This window comes from Solea senegalensis, linkage group LG10 (assembly GCF_019176455.1).
Source record: "Solea senegalensis isolate Sse05_10M linkage group LG10, IFAPA_SoseM_1, whole genome shotgun sequence".
Lineage (NCBI taxonomy): Eukaryota > Metazoa > Chordata > Actinopteri > Pleuronectiformes > Soleidae > Solea > Solea senegalensis.
The window spans coordinates 4,187,350-4,213,873 of NC_058030.1; the positions used below are offsets into that span (position 1 = coordinate 4,187,350).

General features: G+C 40.3%; 1 protein-coding gene across 4 annotated transcripts in view; it reads right to left on the reverse strand.

Annotated features, from left to right (window-relative positions):
• Nucleotides 1–26,524, reverse strand: part of LOC122775625 (FERM domain-containing protein 5) — a 67,935-nt gene that overhangs the window by 6,838 nt on the left and 34,573 nt on the right. For 2 of the 4 annotated variants that reach the window (XM_044035666.1, XM_044035663.1), the window contains exons 2-11: nt 11,548–11,652; nt 10,687–10,729; nt 10,297–10,375; nt 7,135–7,232; nt 6,259–6,382; nt 5,265–5,352; nt 5,046–5,134; nt 4,215–4,278; nt 3,385–3,476; nt 926–1,000 (exon numbers count right to left, since the gene is read on the reverse strand). In XM_044035666.1, the coding sequence (XP_043891601.1) occupies nt 926–1,000; nt 3,385–3,476; nt 4,215–4,278; nt 5,046–5,134; nt 5,265–5,352; nt 6,259–6,382; nt 7,135–7,232; nt 10,297–10,375; nt 10,687–10,729; nt 11,548–11,652 (857 nt within the window). Of the gene's footprint in view, nt 1–925; nt 1,001–3,384; nt 3,477–4,214; nt 4,279–5,045; nt 5,135–5,264; nt 5,353–6,258; nt 6,383–7,134; nt 7,233–10,296; nt 10,376–10,686; nt 10,730–11,547; nt 11,653–21,245; nt 21,321–26,524 lie in introns of those variants that run through there. The other 2 variants (XM_044035667.1, XM_044035665.1) reach the window with 2 other exon arrangements.

Genomic DNA, 26,524 nt, shown 5'->3' on the forward strand with positions numbered 1-26,524 from the left:
GCACAGAAGACGGCTCGACCTTCGACAGTAAACTCGATTATGAATGAAATCTAGCAGATGTTTGGTGATGTAAACATGTCAACATGTCCTTCTTAAAGGGGGAAGTTTATTCCAAATAACTTCCCACTGCTTTGCTCGAGTCAGTATCTCGCTCTGCAGATCTGTGGCTGGCCTACGTGACACACAGGAATTTTAGCTTTTGGCTTTTATCGGCTGCAGTACTGTATATATATTGTGAGTACAACTTAAAATAAAAAATACAAGACAATGACTTACATATAAATAAATATCCCTTCTGAGATGTTTGATATATCATTAATGCCACTATTTCTCTGGTATAAGTAGAAATAGGCAATGAAGTAAGTGCTACTACTATGACAGCTCCATTATAGTATGATAAAAAACTAATAATCTACTAATCTTATTTCTAATACAATGCCCAGTTTAGTAATAACAATGCAATGGTGTGGTAATAAGGAATACTATGTAATTTCCAAATGAATATCCAGGATATAAATGGATCTTATTAGCAATATAAAATTACTTCCCTATTACCATGTTGTTATTGTACTGTAAAGTGTTATAATAATCTTATTAAAGCTTTAATGTGACAACAGAAATAGAGCTGCAGATAAAAATAAAGGTTAGATATTATAAAGGTTAGTCATGAAAATATGATGTGATGTAGTTTGTAGTGTAAACAAAGGTGATAATGTCATCAGTCTCCTTCATTGTGTCCTCTCTCGTGTGAAGTGTCAGTTCTATCCTCTGGGCAGAAGTAGACAGATGTTACAGCGCAGGAGGTCAGGAAGAGGAGGAGGAGAAGCAGGAGGAGGAGGTCACGTCCTCTGGGAAAAAACACCTCAGTCATCTCTCCTCCTCCTCCCTGTCATCAGTCAAAAAACACCCATGTTGTGAACTCTACCTGAAACGGAAACGACTGCCCTTGAAGAACAGGTTGCTGCTGGACACCGTGCGAACCTGACTTGACTTTTCAAGCCTGGGAAAAAAAACAGAAGAAAGAGAGAGAATTTTATATAAAAATAGTATTCAAACAAAAACAAAGGAAGCAAATCTTCAGAAGTGTACTGCAAAAAGCTCAGTTTTTCTCAATTAACATGATAATTTAAAACAAGATAAGTTTTCATTCCCTTGAGCTTGACTTAATTTGAATTAAACTCACTGACTTTAGGTGAAAGGATGTTGAAAGATTCAAACTTCCACAAACAAAGTCTCACAAGTTTGACATCACTTTATACCAAAGCGAGATAAACAAGAGGCTACAACCTTATTTTGACTTTAGAGCAGTCATTTATTCTCTTTTTTTCTCCAAAAACATTATAGGGTACATTTTGCCACTTATTCATATTCTTAAAGCAGAGGTCTCAAACTCACGGCCCGCGGGCCACATGCAACCCGCCAGTCCATTTGATGGGGACTCATTTTGCATCATCCCAAGTCAACACAGGCACTTATAATTTGGAATTCTGTGAAATATCCATCATTGCAATATCATGATGGAATATTGAGCTCATACAGTATCTCACAGCCTTCTACTGAGTAGTTTTTATCCCCCAAAAAAGAGCAGATACACTGTGGAGCCTGAGGTCATTTGAGTTTGAGACACAGCTGTCTGAAAGTCTTATGTTGGCACTAAATGTGTGCGGTGAATGGGTGAAAGTGGGGTTTAAAGGAAGAAAAATAGTCTTTAATGAATTCAACTAACGAAGAAACACTGAGCAGAACAGGGGCCTATTGCACGAAACTAGGATTACACCTTGACCAAGCCGTGCCTTCTCATCCTGGTTTGACGTTCACGCAACGGATGAAGTTAGTAGTAGGATATCTGAATTCTACTTTTGTGCAATAAACCCCAGGAACACATGAAAACCACGGCAACAGACCAGACTGAAACATGACGTGATAGAATCAATATTCAGAGACTAAATACAAGCAGCAGGGAAAATCAAACGCAGGTGAGACGAACAAGACACAGGTGAAAGTCATTAGGGCGGGGCAGACAATCAACAGGGAGCACACAAGGAAAAGGACCTGAAAACCAGAGAGAACTAAAAGCACAATCTAAAGAAAACATTTATTAAACAGCTATTTTTATCTTTTATTTGTTTTTGTATAGATTAGGAAAAAATATTTCATTCATATTCATTAAAGAAAAAACTGAATTTATTCTTGGAGAAAATTGTCTTCTAGCAAGAAAAATGAAGTCAAGGATGTCAATATGTATACATATATACTGTATATGTATATATATATATATATATACATATATATATATATACATAATGTGTATGTAATCCTCCTGCCAGCTTCCCGAATACCAACAATAAAACCAGGATCAAATCCCCTCCTGTTAAATTATGCATATCCTTACTATAGGCGCAGCTGCGTACAGTATTCAATATGTTGATACTAGAACAGTAAGTGAGACATTAATGTTTAATGCTTCATTTTTGCTTTCAAGGGATCGTATGTGTGTGCTTTCCCTGAAATATTTCCACCACAGCACCTCTCTTTATGGTCCAGGTGCTTTATCATTAATATTATTATTACACTCAGATCTTAATAAGGAAGATAATAAAAAAAATAATCATTATCAGTCTGCCACTCCAGAGTCATTGAAAGGTCACACGATACGAACGTGCACTCTCTCCTCGTCTGGGTGTGATTACCTCATCGCTCTGAACTCACGCTGCTGCTGCTGTTTTTTTTTTTTCCTTTTTATCACCTTTTCTCGTGACTCGTCGAGATCAGAGGCGAAGTGCTACTATTACTCACAGCGGAGACGGCGGTGCCATATCTCAGAGGGAAGCAGTGAAGTGCCTGCAGTCTCGTGCTCGTGCACACTCACGCTCAATAAAGGTCAGCAGCAGCGTGCACCTTGTTCTCCCGCTGATGAACGACCCAGAGGGAAGGGCTTTTAAGGACGCCGGGGTGCAGGGACAGTTACCTGCACCACGACGACGACGACGCTCAGAGCCAAATACGGCTCTATCCACATGGAAACAGAACTTTCGCGACATGATATTTTTCCTCTTGGTTCTTAAAAATGTCTTCATAGACACAAATTGGCTCTAAATCCAGCAGAATACATAGAGAAGACCTATATGTGGCGCTGTAACGCCGCTGCAGCAATGCACCAAAAACAGAGAGGAAGACGTGGTGAGAGCACAGTGTACAAACCCCAAACACAAGAAGAGGAACAGTAAATGTTAACAGCAAGAAAGAGGTGGGGCTATGACATCATCGTACACAGGAAAACAAAAGAGTGGCGTTTTCTGTGGGACCCAATTGATCCGTGTGTATAAAAAAAACAAATTAAACCTAAACTTTGCGCCGGAGAAGAAATGACATCTGTGTACTCACTTGTAGAAAGCTTGGTTCTCCACGCCGCATTTCCACAGGTGCTTGCATGCCTCAGGAGTGGGAGCGAAGTACGTCAGGATGATCTTTTTGTCCTGCACGTTAAAAATGAGAGAGCGCGCAGGACAATATAACACACTGTGACTGTGACGGCTGTATAATATCTGTATAATGTACTTTTACAGCAGCATAGAGCATCTCTTCACTAAACCCTGTAATATTTACACATTTTTGGATTTCAGCTCTGTGGCGAACATTTTTACAAAGAAGATCTAATTTACGTGGAAAAGAAATATCAAAAATATCATATCATTGAGTCCGTCACATTTATAGACAAGCATGTACAGCTAATGATCAGATTGGGTTATATGGAGGTAACCTGCCAGATTCTCCGCTGAAGCCAAACAGGAAAAAAAATATATATACTGAATGACCACTAGGGGGGCAACCATGTCAAAAATGACATGGTGGGAAAATTAGTCCAATTCTCATCAGTAAACACTTTCCTGTGGAGTTAAAGCTCACAATCACTACTTTCAGATCTTCTTCAAGAGAACACGATGTCAATGTTGTAGATTATGTTCCCGTTGGGAGGAAAAAGACGTAATAAAACGTGGCACATAGGAGCGAGAAGAGGTTCCTGCTTGCAGGTGACCACTGGTTTGCATCAAACGTGAACAAAAACAGCAGCAACAGCATTTTGTGCTTTTTATCTTTTATATATGATCAGATGATCTGTTACACAGTTGGAACATAATCTTTTTTTAAATGGCTGGTTATGGACGGTTGGTAAATGTAATATTGTATCAGAATCCGACACTTCATGCTCTCACCTCCCTCTGATTTGCATATACGTGGAACGTCTTCCCCTCAAACTTCAGCTTGGTCACCTCGTTCCTGTGCGGGACAGAGAGCGGCAACAGTTATCAGTCACACACACAGCGGGGGGCTCTTTAAATATTCATGACAGCCGCTTTAAAATTGCATAAACAGCCGCAGACGACGTCTCTATTTGTCTGACATAACAAATAAAGAATAACATTCCCAGCGGGCGCGGGCGGGCGACGGAGAACAAGGGGAAACATGAGCGCTGCCCAAGGCAAACAAACAAACCCATTATGAATGCGGAGGCAAATATAATATGTCTGTCCTTATTATGTAACTGTAACCTGCTCAGTTCAAAGCAAACAGGCAAATGTAATAGTGAAGTGTTATGATGCATGTGTTTTTAATGCGACAACGGAGCGTCTCGCCGAATTCAGAGGCTCTTTTATACCAAACCATGGTATTATAGTACTGTAACTCATGATTATCTCCATCATTGATTCATTTTCCAGGTGAATCCATTAGTTGTTTGGTCCATAAAATGTCAGAAAAATGTAGACAAACCAGAAAATATTCACAATCAAGAAGCTGTGCATGCATCTGGACTAATGAGAGGCCTGTGCACACATTAGACCTCAGATCTCGTCACAGGTCGATGCCGATGTTGGATGTTTGTTGCCAGCGAGTGTGAAACCAGCTGTCGTGCACATGCTCTGCATGTAGAGCACATACGTCAAATTCAGGCAGAATCCAGGCCAGCGCTGCAGCGTTTTTTTTGTCTATTTACAACACTGAAAAAACAACAAAGGTTCAACGTTTTTTGGTTTTTTTTGGCTCACCATTTGAGAAAGTGAACTCTCCTGTTTCCCTGAAGCACCACGAAACCGAACGGAGTGAAGGCGAGGAAAGCTGGATTCCCAGAAACGTCCTGAGAGTCACAAAACACGCCTTTTAGAATAATGATTAATTTGAATATGTAGGACATTATATATATATATGTAGATACATATGGATTGTGTTTGGAATGTCTAAATGTAAAAGTGCAGAGCCTGAAGAACCTTGCATGGATGTGGATCGACGCCATACGTCTCCAACATCTGAGCTTTCTGCAGGAAGTTCCTCTCCGATGTTTCAGGTGTTTGTCCACTGAGGGAGAGAAACGACGCAATGCCTCTTAGTAATAACACAAATACCAACAATCCATAAATTGAAAATCATGTTATTTATTTCTTTTCCAGAAATGTGGAACCTTGTCTTCACAAGCTAATTTAAGAACAACACGTCACATTAATGACATATACAATTAATATACACTGCAGATGACACATTTGTGCATTTTGCAATAAAGGAGGAATAAGATCACTAACTGCCTCTGCTCTCTCCCAGTTATATCTGTTATTGCCACTATCTAATATGTTAATTACAAAACAGACAAACCAACAACACCTGTGTCCATGTAAAGGTTTAAACATGTAAGAGACAGCGTTCTGTGAGAAATCACAACGTAGTAGTAACATGGAAATATGACTCTTATGATGAGCTTCAACAATATACAGTAAGGACACAAGTCACCACTAGTGGGCAGCAGAGTCCCATGCTGTTTGTCATTCTGCTTGCACAGCATTAACATTCGATTTGATATTTGACTGCATGTCCTGTCAATCACTGTAAGGATTAAACATTTTTGTTTTAAATGGAAAATCACAGTTGAACAGATCAGCGGTTGAATGTTTAATAAGCTCAGTAGAGCATGTGTGTGTGTGTGTGTGTGTGTGTGTGAGCATCGACCTGCTTTATCAAATCACTGTCAACATCGTGCTCTGCTGCTCCTCCAGTTAAAGCCAGCGCATGAGCCCGGCACTAATAAATGTCCAAATAAAGGGCCGACTATGAACTCAAGACAAACTGACTGAGATCTGAGCGAACACTGGAGAAGGCAGTGTTTTCTTTTTTTTTACCGATCTGCACAAAAAAGGAAAAAAGGAACGGAGAGACTGAGCTCTGGCTCAGTGTGTACAAACGTGACACGGAGAAGAGGAAAGTGACGCTTACATCAGCTCTGTCTTGTGTATGTCGGCGATCCGCCGCTCCAGCCTCTCGGAATGTTTCGGAAAAAACTGGAATTTGGAGCTATAGCCTTCGGGATGCTTCCCAGGGTCGTAATCACCGATCTCAGCTGGACGGAAAAAGGGACACACATCAACAGACGTCAAAAATATGAATAATGAATGTTGAAAATGATGTGTATCATAGTGTAATACTGCTGGAGATTGACACATGTTTTCAGGTCTTTTTTAACTGATCTACAGTTCTTAAAAAGTACCAGGTCCTATCACTAACGAGTCGAGTCAAGCCGAGTGGAGTCGTGTTAGAACTGTAACTGTAAGTATGGTTTACATATATGTATAATCTGTTTATAGCTGCAGTTATACACCTGTGTGATACCAACAAGCTGACAGTGAAAACTGTATCTGTGCTGCTTTATATTACACTGCACTCTCTCAAATGAGAGGAAGAGCTGACCACGCGGCACATCTTTAATTCATCAGTTCACCGGTTCTCCTCCTCCATAGGCCGCCGCCCCCCCACCCCCCCCCCTCCAGCACTGCGCTCTTCTCTTAGCTGTGTCACCGTTCTTCATGTGTGTTTTGTTTAGATCTGTATCTTTGTGTGTTTGACAATAAGATGCCAGATAACAAACTTCCAAGACTCTCAAAAGAGCTTTCAGGATTTCTTGCTTGTTAAAGAAAAGCCATTGAACTAATAATCCCACAAAGTACAGTTCACTTGGCGCAGGTTTTAGAGTCCGTATCAGTCTCAACAATCGGCGCTTTCATGTCTTGCAGCGTAACAAATTACAACCATCACCTACATTAGCAGAGCCTGTGGACACAGAACAAATCCATCTGTGATCCGTGCTCGCGTTACCTTGAAGAATGTGGGCAGCCAACATGGCCGCGTCCGAGGTTTTACACAGGAGCCGACCGTGGTACAGGTCCCTCTTGATTTGCAGGAAGACAAGATATCTACAGAAGGGACGGAAAGACAGAAATGTCCACGTCAGACGAATGACGTTCATGAACTCACTGTAACTGCTCGTACAGTTACAGTTTCCCCAGAGAAGAGACGTGAAAGACAAAACCACCCGATTTAAAAACCCTCAAACGCTGCTGAGTTCATGTTTCGCGGCAGATATTTGAATATTTCTTTTTGATTTTTGCCGAAATGAGTGGGTTTTTGTTTTAAGGCGGAAATAAGGGTAAGGAGGCCCCGAGGGAGAAGCTGCTACTGACGTGGTAGCAGCGTCACTTAAAGCCTCCAGCCTAGTTTCAAACTCATGCAACCAAACAGCTCCCCAGGAATGAAACTTAACACAGACACAGCTTCTGTTTGGTAATGAAACTACCTAACAAAAAAGTCTAATAAAAAAATAACACTCATTATTTTGTATTAGACTTGAGGACTTTGGGATTGGCAAACAGGAAGTACAGTGTACAGTATCTAGGCCATTTCCCACCAACACTAAAAGCACCTCATGTATGGAGATGATGTGCATTAAAGAGCTTAACCATGGACTTCACTCACACTGCAGTGCTTTCAACGAACCCTTATTGAGGACGTGATGAATAAATGGGTAATAATTCAACAGCCATTTAATGCTGACGACTGTAAGACACATCACTGAGCTCATGGATGATATACTGCAGTAGAGCCTGAATTTCTTTGTAAAGGGACGTATATAAAGACACCCAGGGAATACAGAGTACCGTATTTTCCGCACTATAAGGCGCACCTAAAAACCTCAAATTTTCTCAAAAGCCGACAGTGCGCCGTATAATCCGGACGAGACGGAGCCGGGCATGTTGGATCCCGTATTCGCCCAACTGTTTAATTCGGACACTGAAGAAGAAGAATTTGAGGGATTCGCGGATGAGGAATAACTTGATAAAGTGAGCTTTACATGTTTATTTTGTGTGTTGTGTTGTGTGACATTAACGTTTGAGCAACGTTGAGTTATTTATATATTGTTATTGCTTTGCACTATTTCGAGTGTTACTATATTGTGATAGCACTAACGTTTGATTTACCGTAAAAGTATCAGACTGTTTTTTACGTGTTTATTGAATCCAGGAAAAGTTCCCCTCCACTATGTGATATAAATGTTGCACTACATGTTATACCCTGCTGTTGTTAAAAGATAAACGAAATACCACATCACATAAAACAGCTGTTTATTCATGTTGGGAGTAAACGGAGTTGTCAGAACGCTGGTTTGTAATCTATAAATAAAGTTTGACTGACCTATCTGACTGTTTTGTTGACATTCCCTTTAGCGCAGCTACATCTAATGAATGCATAACGTAACCCCAGCCTCTACTGTAGCGTCTATTCTATGCCCCTTATAATGCAGTGCGCCTTATATATGGACAAAGTTTTAAAATAGGCCATTCATTGAAGGTGCGCCTTATAATCCGGTGCGCCTTATAGTGCGGAAAATACGGTACTTACTATATTCAATATGACACTGAAGGTCCAACATGTAGAATTTCAGGGCAGAAATTGAAAATACTACCCATTCTAATGTTTGTATAAGTGTATAACTGCTTTAATATTATAAGAAATATTATTTTTTACTATGGCTTTACAAAGGCGATCATGAGCCGAATCACAACCCGTTTGACAGAGTCTGTGCTCCAGTTATGCAGGAAGTACGGAACAATTCAGGGAACAAATCTGCACTTTCGTGCAGTCGTGGTACTATGAAGTAATATAATATAATACCAAAGCAAGAAGGGGCTGAGTAGTGCTATAACTGTATAATGGAAAAGTGCCAGAAGGCTCTGTTCAGATCGTGTATTAGTCAGGCCCATGTGACCAGCATGTACCTGAAGAACTGAGGAAGCCAAATGGAACTCAGCCATCGTTCTTTTCCTACAACAACCTGTCAAAATGGCTGCCGCGAAAAAGGATCCATCCGTGATTTTAGAACTTGCCAAACGCGACAAAGATGAGGTAAAACGTTCAAAGCAATTACAACGAGACGACACACAGAACGAGCCTCATATGTGTGAATGATTATATACCCTGTCCCTCACTCTCTGTGTCCACCACTCTCTCATCCCTCCACTCTCGCTTCCTCTGTGTGTGACACCCCCCCCCCACACACACACACACTCAGCCTTTTCATTCTCCTTTCTCCGCCTCTCCACTCACAACCAGTGGCCTTTGCCCCCCATCTCATCTGTCTGCTCTGTTCATCTGTTCATTATGTACATTCTACATGTGGAGCACAATTCATGTCATTACACCTCAGAGGGTGAGAGAGAGAGGGAGCGAGAGCGAGAGAGAGGGAGGGAGAGAGAGAGAGAGGGAGGGAGAGGGAGTGCGCTCCCCCGGTCAGTCAGTGATGCATAAATCAGTAAATTATCCATACAATCATGAACCAGCTGGTGGCTCTCAGTGAAAACAGTGTGAACTCACTGCACTTCAGTTTGTCTCCTTTACTAAAAACATGATAATTAGCATTTAAATGCATCATATACATGTAGATAGATATATATATATATGTATACATATATATAAATATAAAAATAGAGGTATTTTTTGTGAGATGGTGAAGCAATTAAAGAAAAAACAGAGAAACAAATGTGAAAAATTTAAGCACAGATGGGTACAATTACACATAAAAAACAGGCATTTATTTTATTCTAAATGGATAAATGTACCGTGTTGTTGCTTCAACCCTTTGTCTTTTGGAGAGGAGGTTTTACACCTCATCCTCCCTGCTTCACTCCTCCTCCTCCTCCTCCTCCTTCTCCTCCTGCAAACTGTGTTCTATTAAATAATTATGCTGATGTTTTAGGCCGTGAAGTACTCATTACGCATTTTTCAATTATGGAGGCTCATGTATAATGTTTTAGGCAGAGACACATTGTTTAAAACTTTCAGAGCCTGCACAGTCGCGCGTCAAACGATGGAACTCTCCTTATGAAAAGAAAACCAAATCATGTCTTTCTTCATAACTGGTGAACTGACCAAGACGTGAGAGAGAGAGAGAAGAAATAACAGAGGATTTCTCTGTTTTCCTACCGAGTGATTTCCTCTTTAAGAGAAGCAGGATCAGGGGGGTAGAACTTGACTCTCAGACACATGGTGAACGGAGGCTGAGCTGCAGGAAACAAACATTCACGTCATTTATCAAACACTCAGCTGGAGATTGAACACTTAAATGATGAGCAGCAACGTGCCTTACTGTATGAAAAGAAATAATAATAATAATAATGATAAAAAAAGAAGTACTCATTATATATAAAGTAGCATAGTACTGAGTTACTCAAATATAACAACTTCAGGTGTTTGAGACTCTTAAAAAAAAAAAGAAATATAACTGAAGAAGTTTGTTATTTGTGTTTTTTGTTCAAACTCCCAGAATGTTTTAAATCCATACAAGCAAATAAACAAACACTTAAAACTACTTACATTTCATTTGCTTTGCAATCGATTTGGTGAACTCCAACCAGTGCTAAATTAGAAAAAAGAAACAGAAATATTAAGATTTTACTGAGAAAAACCAACAAGCCTTTTAACATCATTGGACACTTTGAATATCAGCTGCAGTTGGCTGTTACTACTGACACAGCTTCGTGACCCCCAAAATAGAATGACTTTTCTGCAGGACATCAGCTTGATCTGCAAACGTGTGTATACTTCATGAATCGAGCAGTGCAGCTGAGAAAGGCGGCGTGAATAACAGGAAGTTTAGGAACACGACATTTCACTCTGCGCCGTCCGCCGCCTCACTCGCAGTCTTCAAATAAATCAAACGCAATCCATTTTTAAAGTAGTACAGAAAAGCATGTGATTTTTATATGGCATTTTAACTTAGACCTGCCTGAATTTGATGAATAATCTATCTATCTATCTATCTATCTATCTATCTATCTATGTCTGTTATGATTAAATTAAGGAATACAGAAAAGCATGAGAAAATGAATGTGTCATGGGTGTGACATTTAGCAGGCTTTATTGGTACAGTAAGAGTTAAATATACATAAACCTTTTTATATGCACTTAAAGCTCCCCCCATGTTTCTACGGCAGCCCCACTGGACAAACCAGCTACAGCATGTGTTTTTTGTGTGTTTTATTACCCTTTCTGGAAGCAAAAGCCACTGTAATAGTAAAAGTGATCTTGGAAAAAGGGGTAGAAGCACTCACTCATTGAACATTTTTTTGGACAATTCTACAGCCATAAAATCAATATAAATCCAGGTGGCCTGAATATCATGACGGTAAATAAATGATATAATAAAAGACTCACAGTTACTGTCGTGACACTTACCCGCTGTTTGTCAGGATCCACATATCTGATGCCAAAATAGTCTTTTTCAAGCAGGTTGAGGTGGTGGCAGATGAGGTCGAACAGATACTGTCCCTTTGCATCCCGCTGAAAATGAAGAGAGGGTATATATTTAACAGGCGTGAACACAACAACCAATCATATGTGAGACTGTGGCTAAGAGAACATTCCTGTGGCTCAACATGACAAATAAAGCAGAATGTGTGTCAGATTTGTCTTAATCCCCGCTGCAGATATGTCACAGATTCATCCAATATTAATCCACTGAGGAATCTGAAGAGTCTGGAATATACTGTAAATCCCATCCATGGCTAAAAGTAGCGCTCAAAGAGAGAGGGTGGATTAAATATGCTGGCATCTCACAAGTGACGAGGAAGCTTCCATTTGAGAAGCAAGTGTGTGTATATAATAGGAGAGAGAGAAGCCGGGACAATCCCTCCTGTGTCAAAAAAGAAATCTGAGTCCGTATATAACCGGTGGGGTCACATACTCTGAACTGTATTCTGCATAAAACAAACAAAAACTACAAGCCAGTCACAGTACCGAAATAAATTAAGTAATAAAATAATATGAATCGCAGAAGATACTTCAAGATACAGCCGCTCCAACCCCGTCTCACACAGTCAGTCGTTATTTGTCATAGTTATTACAAATATTACATCACTATTTCAATATCTGTATTTATGTTAGATGTTAAAAAAAACAGAACTTGTCTGGGTAAAACTAACCACAGTGGACATCGGCATCGTTACACATCCACTAACAGGGGACCTCCACGCTAACAGGGGACATTTTTCATTTTTCATGCTTTAATCATGTTAAATTATGTTAAATCATGCTAAAATTAGACTCTGACTCTGATGATTTTAATTTAAATTTTTGCAGAGAGGGGATCTGCAGGTGTGTGAGTGTTCCTCAGCAGTGCCCCTGCTGACTGGTGGAGGGATTGCAAGTACTCATTCACACATGTTGTTTGCTAACACTCCTCTGTTTGTCTGATGGCTTTTAGCCCCACTGGAACAAACCACTTAGTTAAGAAATCAGTTTGTTGAAACATAATTTATTGTGGGGGGGTTTATACAGAATATGATAGTTTAGATTTAAAGTCTTGACAGTGTACTAAAATAAAAAAAAGTTGTGTTGCACTAGTTTAACAGTAGGTAACATTTTCAATAAAAATGTCCCTATCTTATAATCGGCAAAACTCTTTTAAAACTAATCAGATTTGAGGGGAATTTGGGTTTGCCTATAGGACCAGGTATTCTACCATAGAACAAGTTGTCACCCAAACGTCCCCTCAGATCAATCTGTGAATTTTTTGTGAAGGGTAGGCGATCACCAAAGTATGTTCCCATTATATTTTTGGACAGAATCTACCCAGTCACAAAAAAATTTGGTTTGGTTTGTCTCTCTACCCAACCCTAACCCTTCCCCTCCCCTACCACCTCCATATGGAAACATTACTCCATTGCAGAATAAATTACAGTAACATTGTAACAACTATTTAATTATTTTCCAGCCCCAGAACAAAGCATTTCTGAGCACGATTTCTGAATCACATGTTAGTTCAGTGTGACAACCACTCAGGTCTCAGTCCTCGTAATGACTTATGAGGAGGTCACTCCGTCTCTCCCTCTCTCCATCTCCCTCTCTGTGCTCCTCTGCCCTATGACAGCAGTAAAAGTGTCAGTGGCAGCAGCTCTCCTCCATGTCATTACCGAGCCTGGCGATAACAGGCTCTTCATTACGACAAAGTCCTGTCAATTCTGGGCTTGTCTCTTTACTGCCGTGATTCTTTGGCGTGATCAAACCCCCAGTATGAGATTTGCTCTGAGTGCTCAGAGTGAGTAGGAAAGTAATACTTCACATTCAGTGTTTTATTAAGACCTCAACACCTTTTCTGGAGTATATGCATGAGGATAAATGCTAAATGTTAGTATCATCATATTTGTTATATAGGTTTTCTTGTAATGATTGTATATAATACTGGACACAAGTTTGTATTTAAATTGCATACTGCTGCATACAGTAGTAATGTTTTTATAAATAATCCATTCAGTGGGTTAAAAAGGTATAAAAAGGTATATACATATATTTATATATAGAGTGTATATACATATACATACATATATATAATGTATAAAGCATGATTTTTCCTTCTGATTTATGAGAACAGCTACTACGGGCAGCCACAGGAGGCAACAAAGCAAAACATATATTTGAATAAAAAAAAAATGTTCTGTAAGGGGACGACAGGCTCAGGCAGAAAGGACATCTGTTCTTTTGTTGCATAGAAAGAAAGAGCAAGTTTGTTAGTATTCAACAACACTCCCACCATCTACCCCCCGCCCCTCCACCCTCCTCTTACTCCTCATTGCCCCCCCCACCTCCATCTCTGCCTCACATTGAGAACAGCTGCATTAACCCCCACACACACTAGTCTTTCTAATTACAAAGATTGAGGTGATTGTTGCAGTGAAAGGATGTCCTGAAAATTTCTAATTAATCATAATGAACTATTTCCTTGCCTAGATTGGCATCTTAATACAAGCCCAAACAGGAGCCATGGCAGGCTTACCAAGGGTTTTGTTAGTTTTAACCTGGGGTGGAAGGAGTTTAAAAGAAAAAAAAAGGTGACCGTTCTGCTCTGTTGAATAAATGGTATTTAATATTAAACCTTCTGTAATCTCCTTGCAACTATGCATCAGCAAGCCTCAAATGTGGATGAATGGATCTAATAACCAATACAACAAAAACTTTCTATTAATCTGATTTAAATAATTATATAATGTGATTTTTCTCAAGTCAATCTTTGAGATCAGTATTCCTGTCAAATAAATGATAGAGCCTTATCTGATGCAAGGATGATAATTTAAGGATACGGATAACCTTCATAAAATCCATTAACAGTAATGACTAATCCCTCGGTCATATGTGTTGCATAACATACAGCATATGCTACGCTGTAGCCTTTGCGATTATGCTAATTGCATTGTTTTTGTGTATTATATGTGTATTTTTGATTTGATGTGTATTTGTTCTTGTTCTCTAATATGAACGGGCAACAATGGCTCAGTGTTAGAGCTCTTTCAACTGCAAGGACATAGTGGTTTGTCCCTAGGCATGACGCTTCCTGTTGAATGTGTCTGCAGCATGTGATTGTGTACGATAAATATGTGACAGAAAAAGGACTGCACGTTAATGCTTTATAGCATTTTAAAAAAAATCAAAGAAGCGACCTAATTTCTGGTAATTACTGTAATTGTACTCCTTATTCAGTAAGGGTCATGAGGGCGCAATGGCCAAGATGCAGAGACACATATTCTTCACATCAGAAGAAAACCCTTGCAGGGAAAACTGGGTCACACAGGATGGCACCAGTTTAAGAACTCAAAAACTCAAACAATAATTCTGTGAAGCAACCACAGTATCCAGTGTGTAAAATGTGTTACAGAGGAATGGTAAGACTGAAACCAAAAAAGGACTCCTCCTGATAGCTCCCTTTCCCAGGCATGTGAGGGAACTACTGTGGCCTTTGCAAACCAGAATGGAAGCCAGTCTTCTTTGTTTGCATAGTAAGGTTTTGGTTCAGAACATGAAACACACATTTGTCCTTTTGAGCAACTAAAGTATGTATAAAGGGCTCATCTTAAGGCTGTGATTATACACTTATGGGTAATACATTTAATGTTTGCCAATTTATTCTCCTAAATGTTACACTGATGTTGAACCCTTCATGTCTCCATAAACAAATGTACTTAGAAGAAATTTGGAAGAAAACACAAATTATTTTAAAGGCCACATAGACCGGAAGCTCCAATTAACGCTGCGTTTGTGGGTGTGTATCTGCGTCATTACCTCGTTTATGAAACCCTAAAGTTTCAGAACAAACAATTCAGCCACTGCTAAGAAAATAGTGTTGTATTGTTTTCCTGGGCTATGCGAAGCGGATCGGCACTTCCTTAATTTGATGTCGTCATTAGAAATCCTCACCACCGTAGCGCCTCCTGGTGCGGGCACTAGTCCGGGCACATCCGGTTGCGTACATTCAACCGCAGAAGAAGAAGAACTACTCTCGTTGTAGCTGCTGAGATGCAGAGCATCCACCGTGCCAGAGGGGGAGCTGTGTATCTGAGAGCTGGCCTATCTATTACGTCATTTCCAGGTACCTGGCCAATCACAGGACAGTAGGAAAGCTCTCGTTGGCTGGCCAATCACAACACAGTCCACGTTCTGGGGGTGTGGTTTTGGTCTGAAACAGCGCGGCTGACAAGAGTGTCAGTGAGGAGATATTTTGATCGGCTCGTTTGCAGCGATTAGGAGGTTTTTAACCATGAAAACAAGTTAATATATGTAAGTAGACCTCCATAACTAACATATATGTGTGATACAAGCATTCTATGTCGCCTTTAAATACTATGTCATCCTATAATCAAGTCCAGATTTGATGTGAACATTTGACTTTACACACGGCTTCCTGGAGTGCTGCCAACAACCAGACACTAATTAAAACGATGCTTTTGAGTCAAAACGTCACACTCGTTTTCCTGCTTCCTACTGAGCCCCCCACTGTACAATGGGCACTTTCCCTTCAGATTAATCATTGAAATGGTCTCCATGTCAACCCAGGAGCACAGACCATTAATAAAAGATAATATCACTTTACAGTGAGACGAGTGGAAACATGACATCAGTGACTGTGTGTGTACGGTGATGTAAAGCTAAAGGTACCCAAAGCCCTGAGGTGATTTCTTTGGATTCATAAGCAGAGAGATCGAGCTGGTTAATGAGTCAGACTGATGCTGTTTCATGACCAACATGTGCAGAGCTCAAGTTATGACCCTGCTACTTCAGCTGGGATAGAGAGCACACAAAGGCCAACCTACTGCCACCTACATTTAATATGAAGCTCTTCTTATACGTTTATTTTACAATTTACGCTGTAAAATTAAGTCTGCTTCACCAAACTACAAGATAAAACCATATACAAATAAAACATTTGTTCAAGTATGTTGTTTCATGGATCCTTTGAGTCTTTAAAACACTCACTATGTTATTTTTGACACTATGGGTCTCTCATTAGAAACAATAAAACAAAGACAGAGTTTGATAAAGTCAGGAAGCAGCATAGGATCATGGGAATTGTCTCCTTTGTACATTTGAGCTTTATTGGGAGAGCTTTGGCAGCAGAATGCGCATCAAACAGCAATGAGTGGTCACGATCCATTCATGACACACACATACAATAAAATGAAATAACAACACAACACACCTTCCTCACTCGGTAAGCTGTTGAGACAAAACTGTCGGAAACAACCAAACATGGACCTTCACAGATCCTATGAGACGGCAGGGGTGGTCATAAAACATGCTCAACGCAAGCATAGAAGACAGATCGATGAGAATCCACGGGAAACTGATTCTGCTTGTGTTTGTGATCAATTCACATCAGGTACAGAAGCCAACACTAATTAATATCTATCATTTTACACACTTTTTATTGGAACATACAAAGTTCTCTGGAGTAGGATGAGAGAAGGTTTGTCAGCAATTTAGTCAGCAATAAGAGTAATTCCACTCTGATTGTTACCATCCAACCTTTCACAGATATGGAATGGTTCTGTGATGTAGAACTTGGTCTCTGTGAATTTAAAGTCTCCTGCCAACATGGCTGTGTGAGCACATTTAGTGCTGGACTGTGCATTCTGCTGGATTACAAAGCACAAAAACAAACCTACTTTTTCTGGTGCTTTCCTGCTAAATTACAAACACTCCAGTCTGCCTTGAGTCAGAACTAAACATGAAGAGGCAGTGATCATTTCTTTTTAAAAAGAATACTTTCACATCATTGCCCTGGCATCTTGACAGTGAAACAACAGCCTCCTGGTTTGTTTACTGTGGTATTGACAGTGTATAAAAAGTCAATACACTTCACTTGAAATGGTTTTCACAACCACATTTCTAGTGCAGTTTCACCGAGTGAAATGTGGGAGGAAATGGGAGGAATTAATAGAGAATAATAGAGAACGGTGGATAGAACGATATGGATAATTACTTTTCTCAATGGTCTCCGGTTTGAATAATGAAATGGATGTTGGTATTAAGAGGAATTAAGACGAGGGTAATTTAAGCATCTCCTGATGACTCTCTCAAAATGATTCCAGCATTTTTTGTGGAGCTGTAACCCTGCAGGCTTCTTAACAAATGTGTCCTTCTAAGACTAATATGGTAAACACAAATAAAGCCATATAAAGAAATAATTTGAAGGCCAAGTTCTTCAGTGAGGTTTATTATCACTCTATTCAATATGTGGAAAAAAAGGTTGAAATAACAAAGCCCTTATCGAAGTTTGGTAGATGGTTTTATCTGTTACCGCTCAAGGATAAGGGTTGCTAATTATGGGAGGAAATATAGTTTAATTAGAAGTAGTAATTATAAAACTGTGGGATGGAAAAGCTCTAAAACATAAGCCATTCAACAGAAGGTGTGACATTAATAGCAGCAACCAAGTGGCTTTTTCATGCATAATTCAAACATATTGTTAAGGCAGTCGTAACAGATTGGATTCATTCCACAGGTCTATTTCTACTGGAAAGAATCATGATTAAAAAAAGAACTGAAGAGTTTGTATTTTTCCAAAGAATTGCATAGCTCCACTGACAAACGAGAGGAACCTTGTTGATGACAGCCTGACCAGGCTTGTGACGTCTCCTGTTGCCAATTCCTGCTAGAGTGACAGATTGGGACACATTCCAATCAGGTTTCTGGGTTTAGGAAAGATATGGAACATGTCTGGAGGTCACCTCCAGCAGATGGAGGTGTGATCAAGGTGTATCTATGTATGTATGATATGGACATCCTGCTTACCATATATCACAAATGTCTACCATTACGGGGAAGGAGCACCCATTATGAGTGTAACAGGCAGAATGCAGAGGGTTTTTAAACTAAAAGGCACATTTATACTCCATTTTCATGATACTTTCAACCGTCCATCTAATTAGTCTAATTTCAAATAGTCTGAAATGAATGTAAGACCACTGAATGTAAGTTGTCCCATTAAAGTGGAATATTACTCGTTGACATTGTCGATGAGAGAGATCGATAACGATAAAATGATCATAAATTTGCACTAACCATAATGTGGAGAATGGTACAAACCATTCATAAGCTTAACAGTTTATGTTTTATTGACAACTGGAGAAAACAGCAAAGAAAACACAAACACAGTGTCAGTACACTGCACTATAGCAACCAAAATCTAATGATAAATAACTTCTTCTTCCGCAGTCCATGACCTACTTTGACCTATAGAGACAGATGTTACACACTGGAGCTTTCCAAACAATTAAAAAATGTACTCTCAATTTACTAGCAAATAAACTCAACACAAAAGCATTCAACAGAATGAATCCACGCTAATTACTATACATTATACAAATTGCAATTAAGCTCCTACTAAACACATACATCTCAAGGCATCAGTACAGGAAGTACACTGGCTAAATAAGGGCTTATGACATCTTTGTAACATTCCAGCAGTCACTGGAGAATTCAACACAATAAATACACATGAATATCTCCGCCTATTGAAAACACTTTATAGGAGATTGAAGGGTTTTAGACAGGATTGTATCCTCGCCACCTGAACGGCAGCTCTGGAGTTGTTTGTGACTTGTGCTTCAATGATTCTGCGGGTCCCTGCTGGGAAATGGAAGTGAACACGTCTCTCTCAATAAGCATGCCTGAGTCATTACTCCCTCAAACCACCAGTGATGGATTTTACTGCCAGCTCATAGCTTTCCTGTCACAACTCTCTGCTGCACAAAACGGCTCATCATTGTGGGTGTCACTGTTTCAAAATATATCCTAGTGTCTGGACCACCACGCACAGGAAGATGCATTTTGGTCATTTGTTAGCCATGATTTGTTTTGTATTTTTTATTATTTTCTCCACTTCTCTGGTGAACTTGGATTTGTTCCCTATTGGCATAACAATTCAGTCTTCTTACTTAAAATGTGTGACAAATACCCTAGAACAAAACAAGCAGCACGACTGGTGTCATGCTTGGGGATTTGCATATAAACAATGCTTCATTTTTTTTGGCAGTTCTAGCAGTGATGCGCCAGTTCACTCTCTCCCCACACAAGAAATAAATCAGTCTTGGTGATTTAGACTGTATCAGCCCATAAAACCGTCTCATTCATTCTGTTGCAGAGCTAACTTCTAAGACATGTAGGCACAGTGTAGTCCCATGTAATATCTATAAGTAGAGCAGAGCAGCTCCGACACACACCGTGGTGCATGAGATGCTAGATGACACCGCATTTTATGAGTTTATGATAACAAAAAATGTGTCACATGCAATAATTGGCCAACTTTTAAATAATTAATCACTGAATATAACTGGCAAGCACTGCACCATACATTTACATTGTGGTTGCTATGCAAAGATACATTCCCACAATGACTTATTATGCGATATGACACTGGTGTTAAGTGTCATATCGGCATCAACTGCACTATTGGATTTCTAGGAAAAGGCTGCAGTTAGTGCTTCTAAACCATTAGCATTAAATAAAATCCATTTCATAAATGGCATTTAAGAACGTTGACAGGAACTATTCACAAAACGGTTCATTGTGAGAATTTACTGTTAAATGATGCACTACATAGTCGACTAATTGGACTTGGGCTATAATTCTAATGGTGAGTGCTTGTGTGTCTGTCAGCCCTGGGCTTTTTCTATAATGAAGTGTCTCACATAGAGCTCCATTCTCCTTCCCTTAGCTGAGGCTATTTGACCCACTCTCAGGCAAAGAAAGTAGTAGTCTTGTTCACCACTGAACCTTGTTATATTTAAAAACTACCACTGCACCTTCTGCTTGATGTGCTCCAGTGGAGTAGTGTGGTCTATAGTGGGTATATTGTTCTGCTTAGATAATCAACAGGGAGGGAAATACTTTTAGTACTGTGCCATGCCTGGGTTTCCCAATTGAAAAAGTGCTAGCAGGTTAATACTATGTACCTAGTATTTTCCTAGAATATGCTAGGTACATAGTATTAACCTGGTATTTTCCTAGAATATACTAGGTACATAGTATTAACCTGCTAGCACTTGCTAGCGCAATTTCCAAGAAAAAACAGAGCAGATGATGAATTTTTACTATATTCAATTTGTTTGTCCTATGAAAATGACAAGCTCTGTCCAATGATGGTGAGACATATCCTTGAGCATCATGTTTATATGGAAACCCTGGTCCTGGGTATATGGTCTATATGCCCTCCCTCAACGTTGGTGTTTAGTTTGGCAGGTAGATAAACAGTTCTCCAAATGAGAGACAAAGACTATTTGCTGCCTCTTAAAAGAAGGTACTGTAAAACTCAAATATACACAAGAAAATAACATTAAAATCACACACAGTAAGATACAAAAGCACCTACAGTATGAAATAAGGTCTAAACCTTGTCAAATATAGCTAACAAAGCTGCTATAGCCATGTGAAAAACAATTTGTGATAACTCTGTTAGCTTGATGCTAACACATAATGGAAAACGCCATTGACGGGCTAACGAAATTAGCATTACGATCGCGGTAAATTAAAACTAAACAAACGATCGTTTTCCTTAACATGCTTAACATAAAGCAACATGTGGTAACATGCACACTTGTACTTACAGGCATATAAGTCCTAAACTCTGTGGGAACGAAGTTATGACTGCAACTGTTCACTGCTAGTCCGGTCTGCTGCAGTGCTGCTTCAGCACTATGGCAGCCTGAAGGTGTCACATCCAAATTGAACATGTGTGCCAGGAAAGGGCATCACATGGTCTATACCTGTGTAACACATTTGGCGTGTTAACGATTTGGTATGTTTCAGTACATATTTCTGTGTTTCTATAGGAATAGTGCCAAAATAAGATAGATAGATAGATAGATAGATAGATAGATAGATAGATAGATAGATAGATAGATAGATAGATAGATAGATAGATACTTTATTCATCTAAAATAACCAGTCCCAATCATTTTTCGGTCCACTTCCCTTGGGGTACTTGGGTAATGGTATGGTATGGAATATCCAGACCCATGGCAGTCAGCTTATTGGGTGACAAAAGTGTCACTCTCTTGCATACCAGTGTTTTTTCAACATGTGCAGTCTATTCTCATAGACCACAAAACAAGCAGGAAAAAAAAACAAGCTGCTGTATGTACTCCGTTGTTTGTCGTCTGTTGTTCATTGTTGACGCACCTGTACAATGATATGCTACATCTCGCTGACACAACACAGTGCACACCCTGCATACCAAGTAAAGGTTCTGTTGCAAGCCTGACCAAGACATTACAGACCATACTATATAACTGTGCTGTACTGTACCATGATGGAGACTATGGGCTATAGGCGACACCACTGGCGTGACAACATTGTCAGCAACCTTGTGTGCTGAGGATGTGAAACTCCTCACTTTGAGGCGCACGCTCATTGGTTTCATGTCACAGACGACCTCTGACTGTGCACTGATGGAGTCAACGAGACGTCACCTCCCCTGCGCTTCGTCAAACGTTTGCTTGTAAAACTGTCCTTGATGGCGCTGCTTGCAGAATCAGCTGACACTGCTCAGAGGCAAAGCATCGTGCTTCTCCCTCAGTGAACTGCAACTGTCAGATCTTTAAAGAACGCAAAAAGAAACAGAAAAAAAACAAGGGCAGAAAGAAGAGACGGAGGATTGAGTCACACACAGTTATCTTTGTACTGTCAATTGTAATTTCCCTTCTGAATTCTTGGCCTTTTTACTATTATTACTCAAAGAGGGATATTTCCCAGCTGAAGACTCTCCTATTTTTGTCAAGTGGGCTGATTGAACATGAAGTCACAGGAGATAACATCAGTTGGGAATGGACCCTTTCTACTCGTACATTTGAATCAACTCAACAGAATCACATCTACTGTACATGCATCCGTTTGAGTATTAGATCAGGAAATTATTATTTTGTGTTGTGTCTGGAATTTTTTTTTTTTACACTTCAGAATCATTTGGTTCTGCAGTAAAGAATGAGCCTCAGGGCTCCATCTCTGGAGAACTTCCCTCCTCCTCTGTCACTTCGACTTAGCCCAATGTGAGACTGCATAGTCCAAAGCGGCACACTTGTTAACAGCTTACAAGCACTGTTGACCAGAGAGGTGACAACAGCCACATCATCCAGTCTGGCAAGTTGTAAATAAATCATTTCAGAGGAGAATAATGGGAATAATAATATGAAACCTGTTCAATGTTCTGCGTCTTCATGACATCACGTTGGATAATTCTTCCATAATCCAAAAAAATGGAGGATAAGTCAAGATTCATTATTACAATTATACATTGGACCAAATATTGTCTATTATGCTTGGAAGGATCCACTTGATGTTGTGTTGTATTTATTGTAGTGTCTACTGTCTGGTGGCCTGAACTTCATTCACTATGCCCTGGTGTACTAACAGCATTACAACATATTTAGATAGATAGATAGATAGATAGATACTTTATTCATCTCACAGAGAAATTCACAGTTTTAATAGTGTACATACTTGCAAACCACAGACTCTTTATCTCTCGGAAGTCAAGCACTACACTGCTGCAAAATGACACAATAACTAACACAATGGTTGTCTATCTATTGCTGTACATATTGTATGTGTATTAGCATCTAAGTATTATGCGCTTGTGCATTCGTTGAGAGGCCGTATTTGTGTGACTGGCAGAACGTCAAGTCAATCAAGCGAGTGAGTGGTGGAAAGACGCTGAGCTCCACTTCTCAGAATTAGTACCCTTTGGCTGTTTTAAGCATTTCACGCTGAGCAGAGTCAGATTTCCCCCCTCCTCCTCTCCCCTGGTACCAGTTTGCCCACTTCATTGTCTTCCGTAGCCTCAGAACACATCACTACCCCAGTGGTGAAACCAGGCATATAAACGCAGAAAAGTGTTTGGCCCATAGACAGTGTGCACACAGGCGTGAAAAGGCCCACCACTGCCCTTGTGTGTTAACCCTCTAATGGCGGCCCAAGGGAGATGCAATCTTCTCAATAAATGGCTAAAAGAAAGAAGATTTTCCTGCTGACTGTGGTAAATATGGCAAAGGGTGGGTCATAAACTCTGACCTACTTGGTTGGAGTGAGGACCGTCTCAGATCACTGGGGAGGGACAGTTAAAAACAGACATAATCGAGGGTTGACGGCCCAATAAAGCCTTCTGTGACAGTTTAATATCACTGTAATAGTTTTTAATGTTATTGCCATGAACGTTTTTTCCAGATATCGATGTGTAAAATGTCAATTCAGTTCCCCAAAGAGCTACAGTGAACAGTCTGAGGATATTTACTCTCCACGGCTTTATAGAAAAATAACAAAGTGTTTTGTTTTGACCGACGCCAGAGCTGTTTGGTCTGCTTTACACGGACCATAGTTTGTTTCTTAGTCTGCTTCGTTTGGGCAGGTGTGGAAAGCTCATCCAAACTCTGGTGCACCTGAGAATGTGGGAAGAAGGGAAGTGAACCACAGAGAGGAAGTGAGGACAGCTCGCTGCCTGGCCTGCTGCTCATACAGGGCAGCTTGTTGTGAAAAACCAATTAGGTTTGAACACCAAAGGAAAAACAGAAGGCTGCATAAATTTGGTGTTGATCCATTGTTTGTTTTTGGGGTAAATTTCTCTTATTCCTTGTGGGTTTTTTTCTTCTTCTTCATGGTCAGTGCTGCAGCTGTCTTAACTGCGCGGTTTGGCCCACTTACAAAAGTGCAGTGTGAAAGTGAACGCAACCAAATGAAGGTGTGAAATCCTTTGGCATTCCCTATCCAATCTAACCAAGTCCTCCAGACTATACTGGTGTGAATTCAGCCTTAAAATGAATCTTAAACTTCCTGTCCATTGCTGCCTTCAGCAGTGCCCTCCCTCCTCCCTGTGTCACCTCATCATTCACGCGCTACCGACACAGTTGCCAGGAGGAAGCTGGGGTTCAAGTTGGGGTTCTTACAAGGACACTGAATCCAACAGTTCCTCAAACCACCTCCAAGTTTGGTTGTTGGGATCTGATCTGAGGACGCATTCAAGGACTGTGTTCAGACTCTGGATGTTAATGCCACAACCTGTCCTCCAACTGAAACATACATATAGGTCGTTTTCTGAAAACGTGACTAAACCCCTGAATGCGACGTAAAGGTAGTATTTTCCAACTCGAATATGCACAGATGTTACTGAGGGTAGGGTTAGGGCAAAAAAGACAGGGTTAGGTAGTAAAAATAACTACCTAACCCGCTGACAGCGGCGAAGCCACTAGATACAGCGTCTAAGGCGGAAGTGGTTGCTGTTATATATATAACCGCTAGGGGCGCATGTTTTGAAAACGTAAATATAGGTCGTAATTCCTGCATACGACCAATATGTATGTTTTATTGGAGGACAGTCTCTAATGCCAGGTCTGAATGAGAAGCAAACAAACACTGTGTTTACATTTCCTGTGACATCTCTGCAGCTAACCTTGACGCACAAAATGAAAAGGAACAAAACTTAATTGGTTTCAGTGCTTAATTAAATGCGGGTATTTTCAGAAAAATCTGATTAAACGGCTAATATAACTCAATCCTCTTAGGGCGAATCTTCAGAAATAGAGCAAAAAATAGAGGGTTTTTTTTTTAAAAGCAGCAGGGAGAACTCAATCATGGTCCTTTCACTTTCAGTCTCATGCAGCTTAGCATAAGTCTTCTCTGGAGAGACACGGTGCTGATTGTCTTCTATGGCCCCACAGGGACCAGAGGGTTAAAAACCTCACACGCACTCACTTACAGGATCCAGCATCACCGGGTGTCTTAAGACAAAAGAAGAGATTAAATGTGTCCCAGCAGAGAGGAAAACATATTTCCAACCTGCAATTTCTATGCTTTTAAGAATTCTTTTCATGTAATAACACAGTTGTGACCTTTAAAACCAATGATGAAAATGTGTGTGTTTTCCGATAATTGCCTCAAATGACCCACTGGTGACATTTGATTGACTTTTTTCCCCCCCACACACACACTTAGTCTCCCCCCACGGCCGCTGCCCACCACACAGTAACTAAATTAATCTAAATACTCTCATACAAAACTGCCCTGTATCTGTAGTGTATATATGCATCCATCCATCGGATCCATATCCGCTTAATCCTCCACATTAGGTTTCGCAAGGGGGGCACTGGTGTCAATCCCAGCCGACATAAGGTGAAAGGACCCTGGACACACATCACAGGGACACATAGAGACAAACAACCATCCACTCTCATACTGACACCTATGGTCCAATTTGCCGAATCCCCAAATCTGCATATTTCTTGTAGGAGGGAACTGGAGAACGTGGAGAAAACTCTCACACACAGGGAGACCATGCAGAAAGCACCTTGTTCCAGCCGGGTCACAAACCCAGGTCTTCTTGCTGCAAAGGCGTCAATCTTGAGTCTCCTCACACCTGCTTGCAATCATCAATCAGAAACACCCACACCTGGTGTTTCCCAATCAACCCACCAGAGGAGGCTTCTTCCTGCTGCCTATACTATAGAGCCTGCTGGATTACACAGTATTCTCCAGCTCATGTTCATCTAGTAAAAGCCGTCTGAAGTAAAACACTCTGTACTTCCAGGATTCACCTATATCGACATTCTAAATCATTTTATCTCTGACTGTCTGGGTTTTTCGCGACTTCACTGCAAAGTATTGAGATAAGGGGTTGATAAAGTTTAAAAGCCATGGTTCTCAAACTGCGGTATGTGTACCACCGCTGGTACGCGAGCTTCATCTGGTGGTACTTGGGAGGAAAATCAGAAATACTGTTTGTGATGGGAGCGGAGAGAGCAAACGATCTTATTAGATCTTATTATGATCAGTATTTTCACGTGCGGTTCTTGGCATAAGAAGTTTGAGAACCACGGGTTTAAATGCAGGGCCTTCGAGT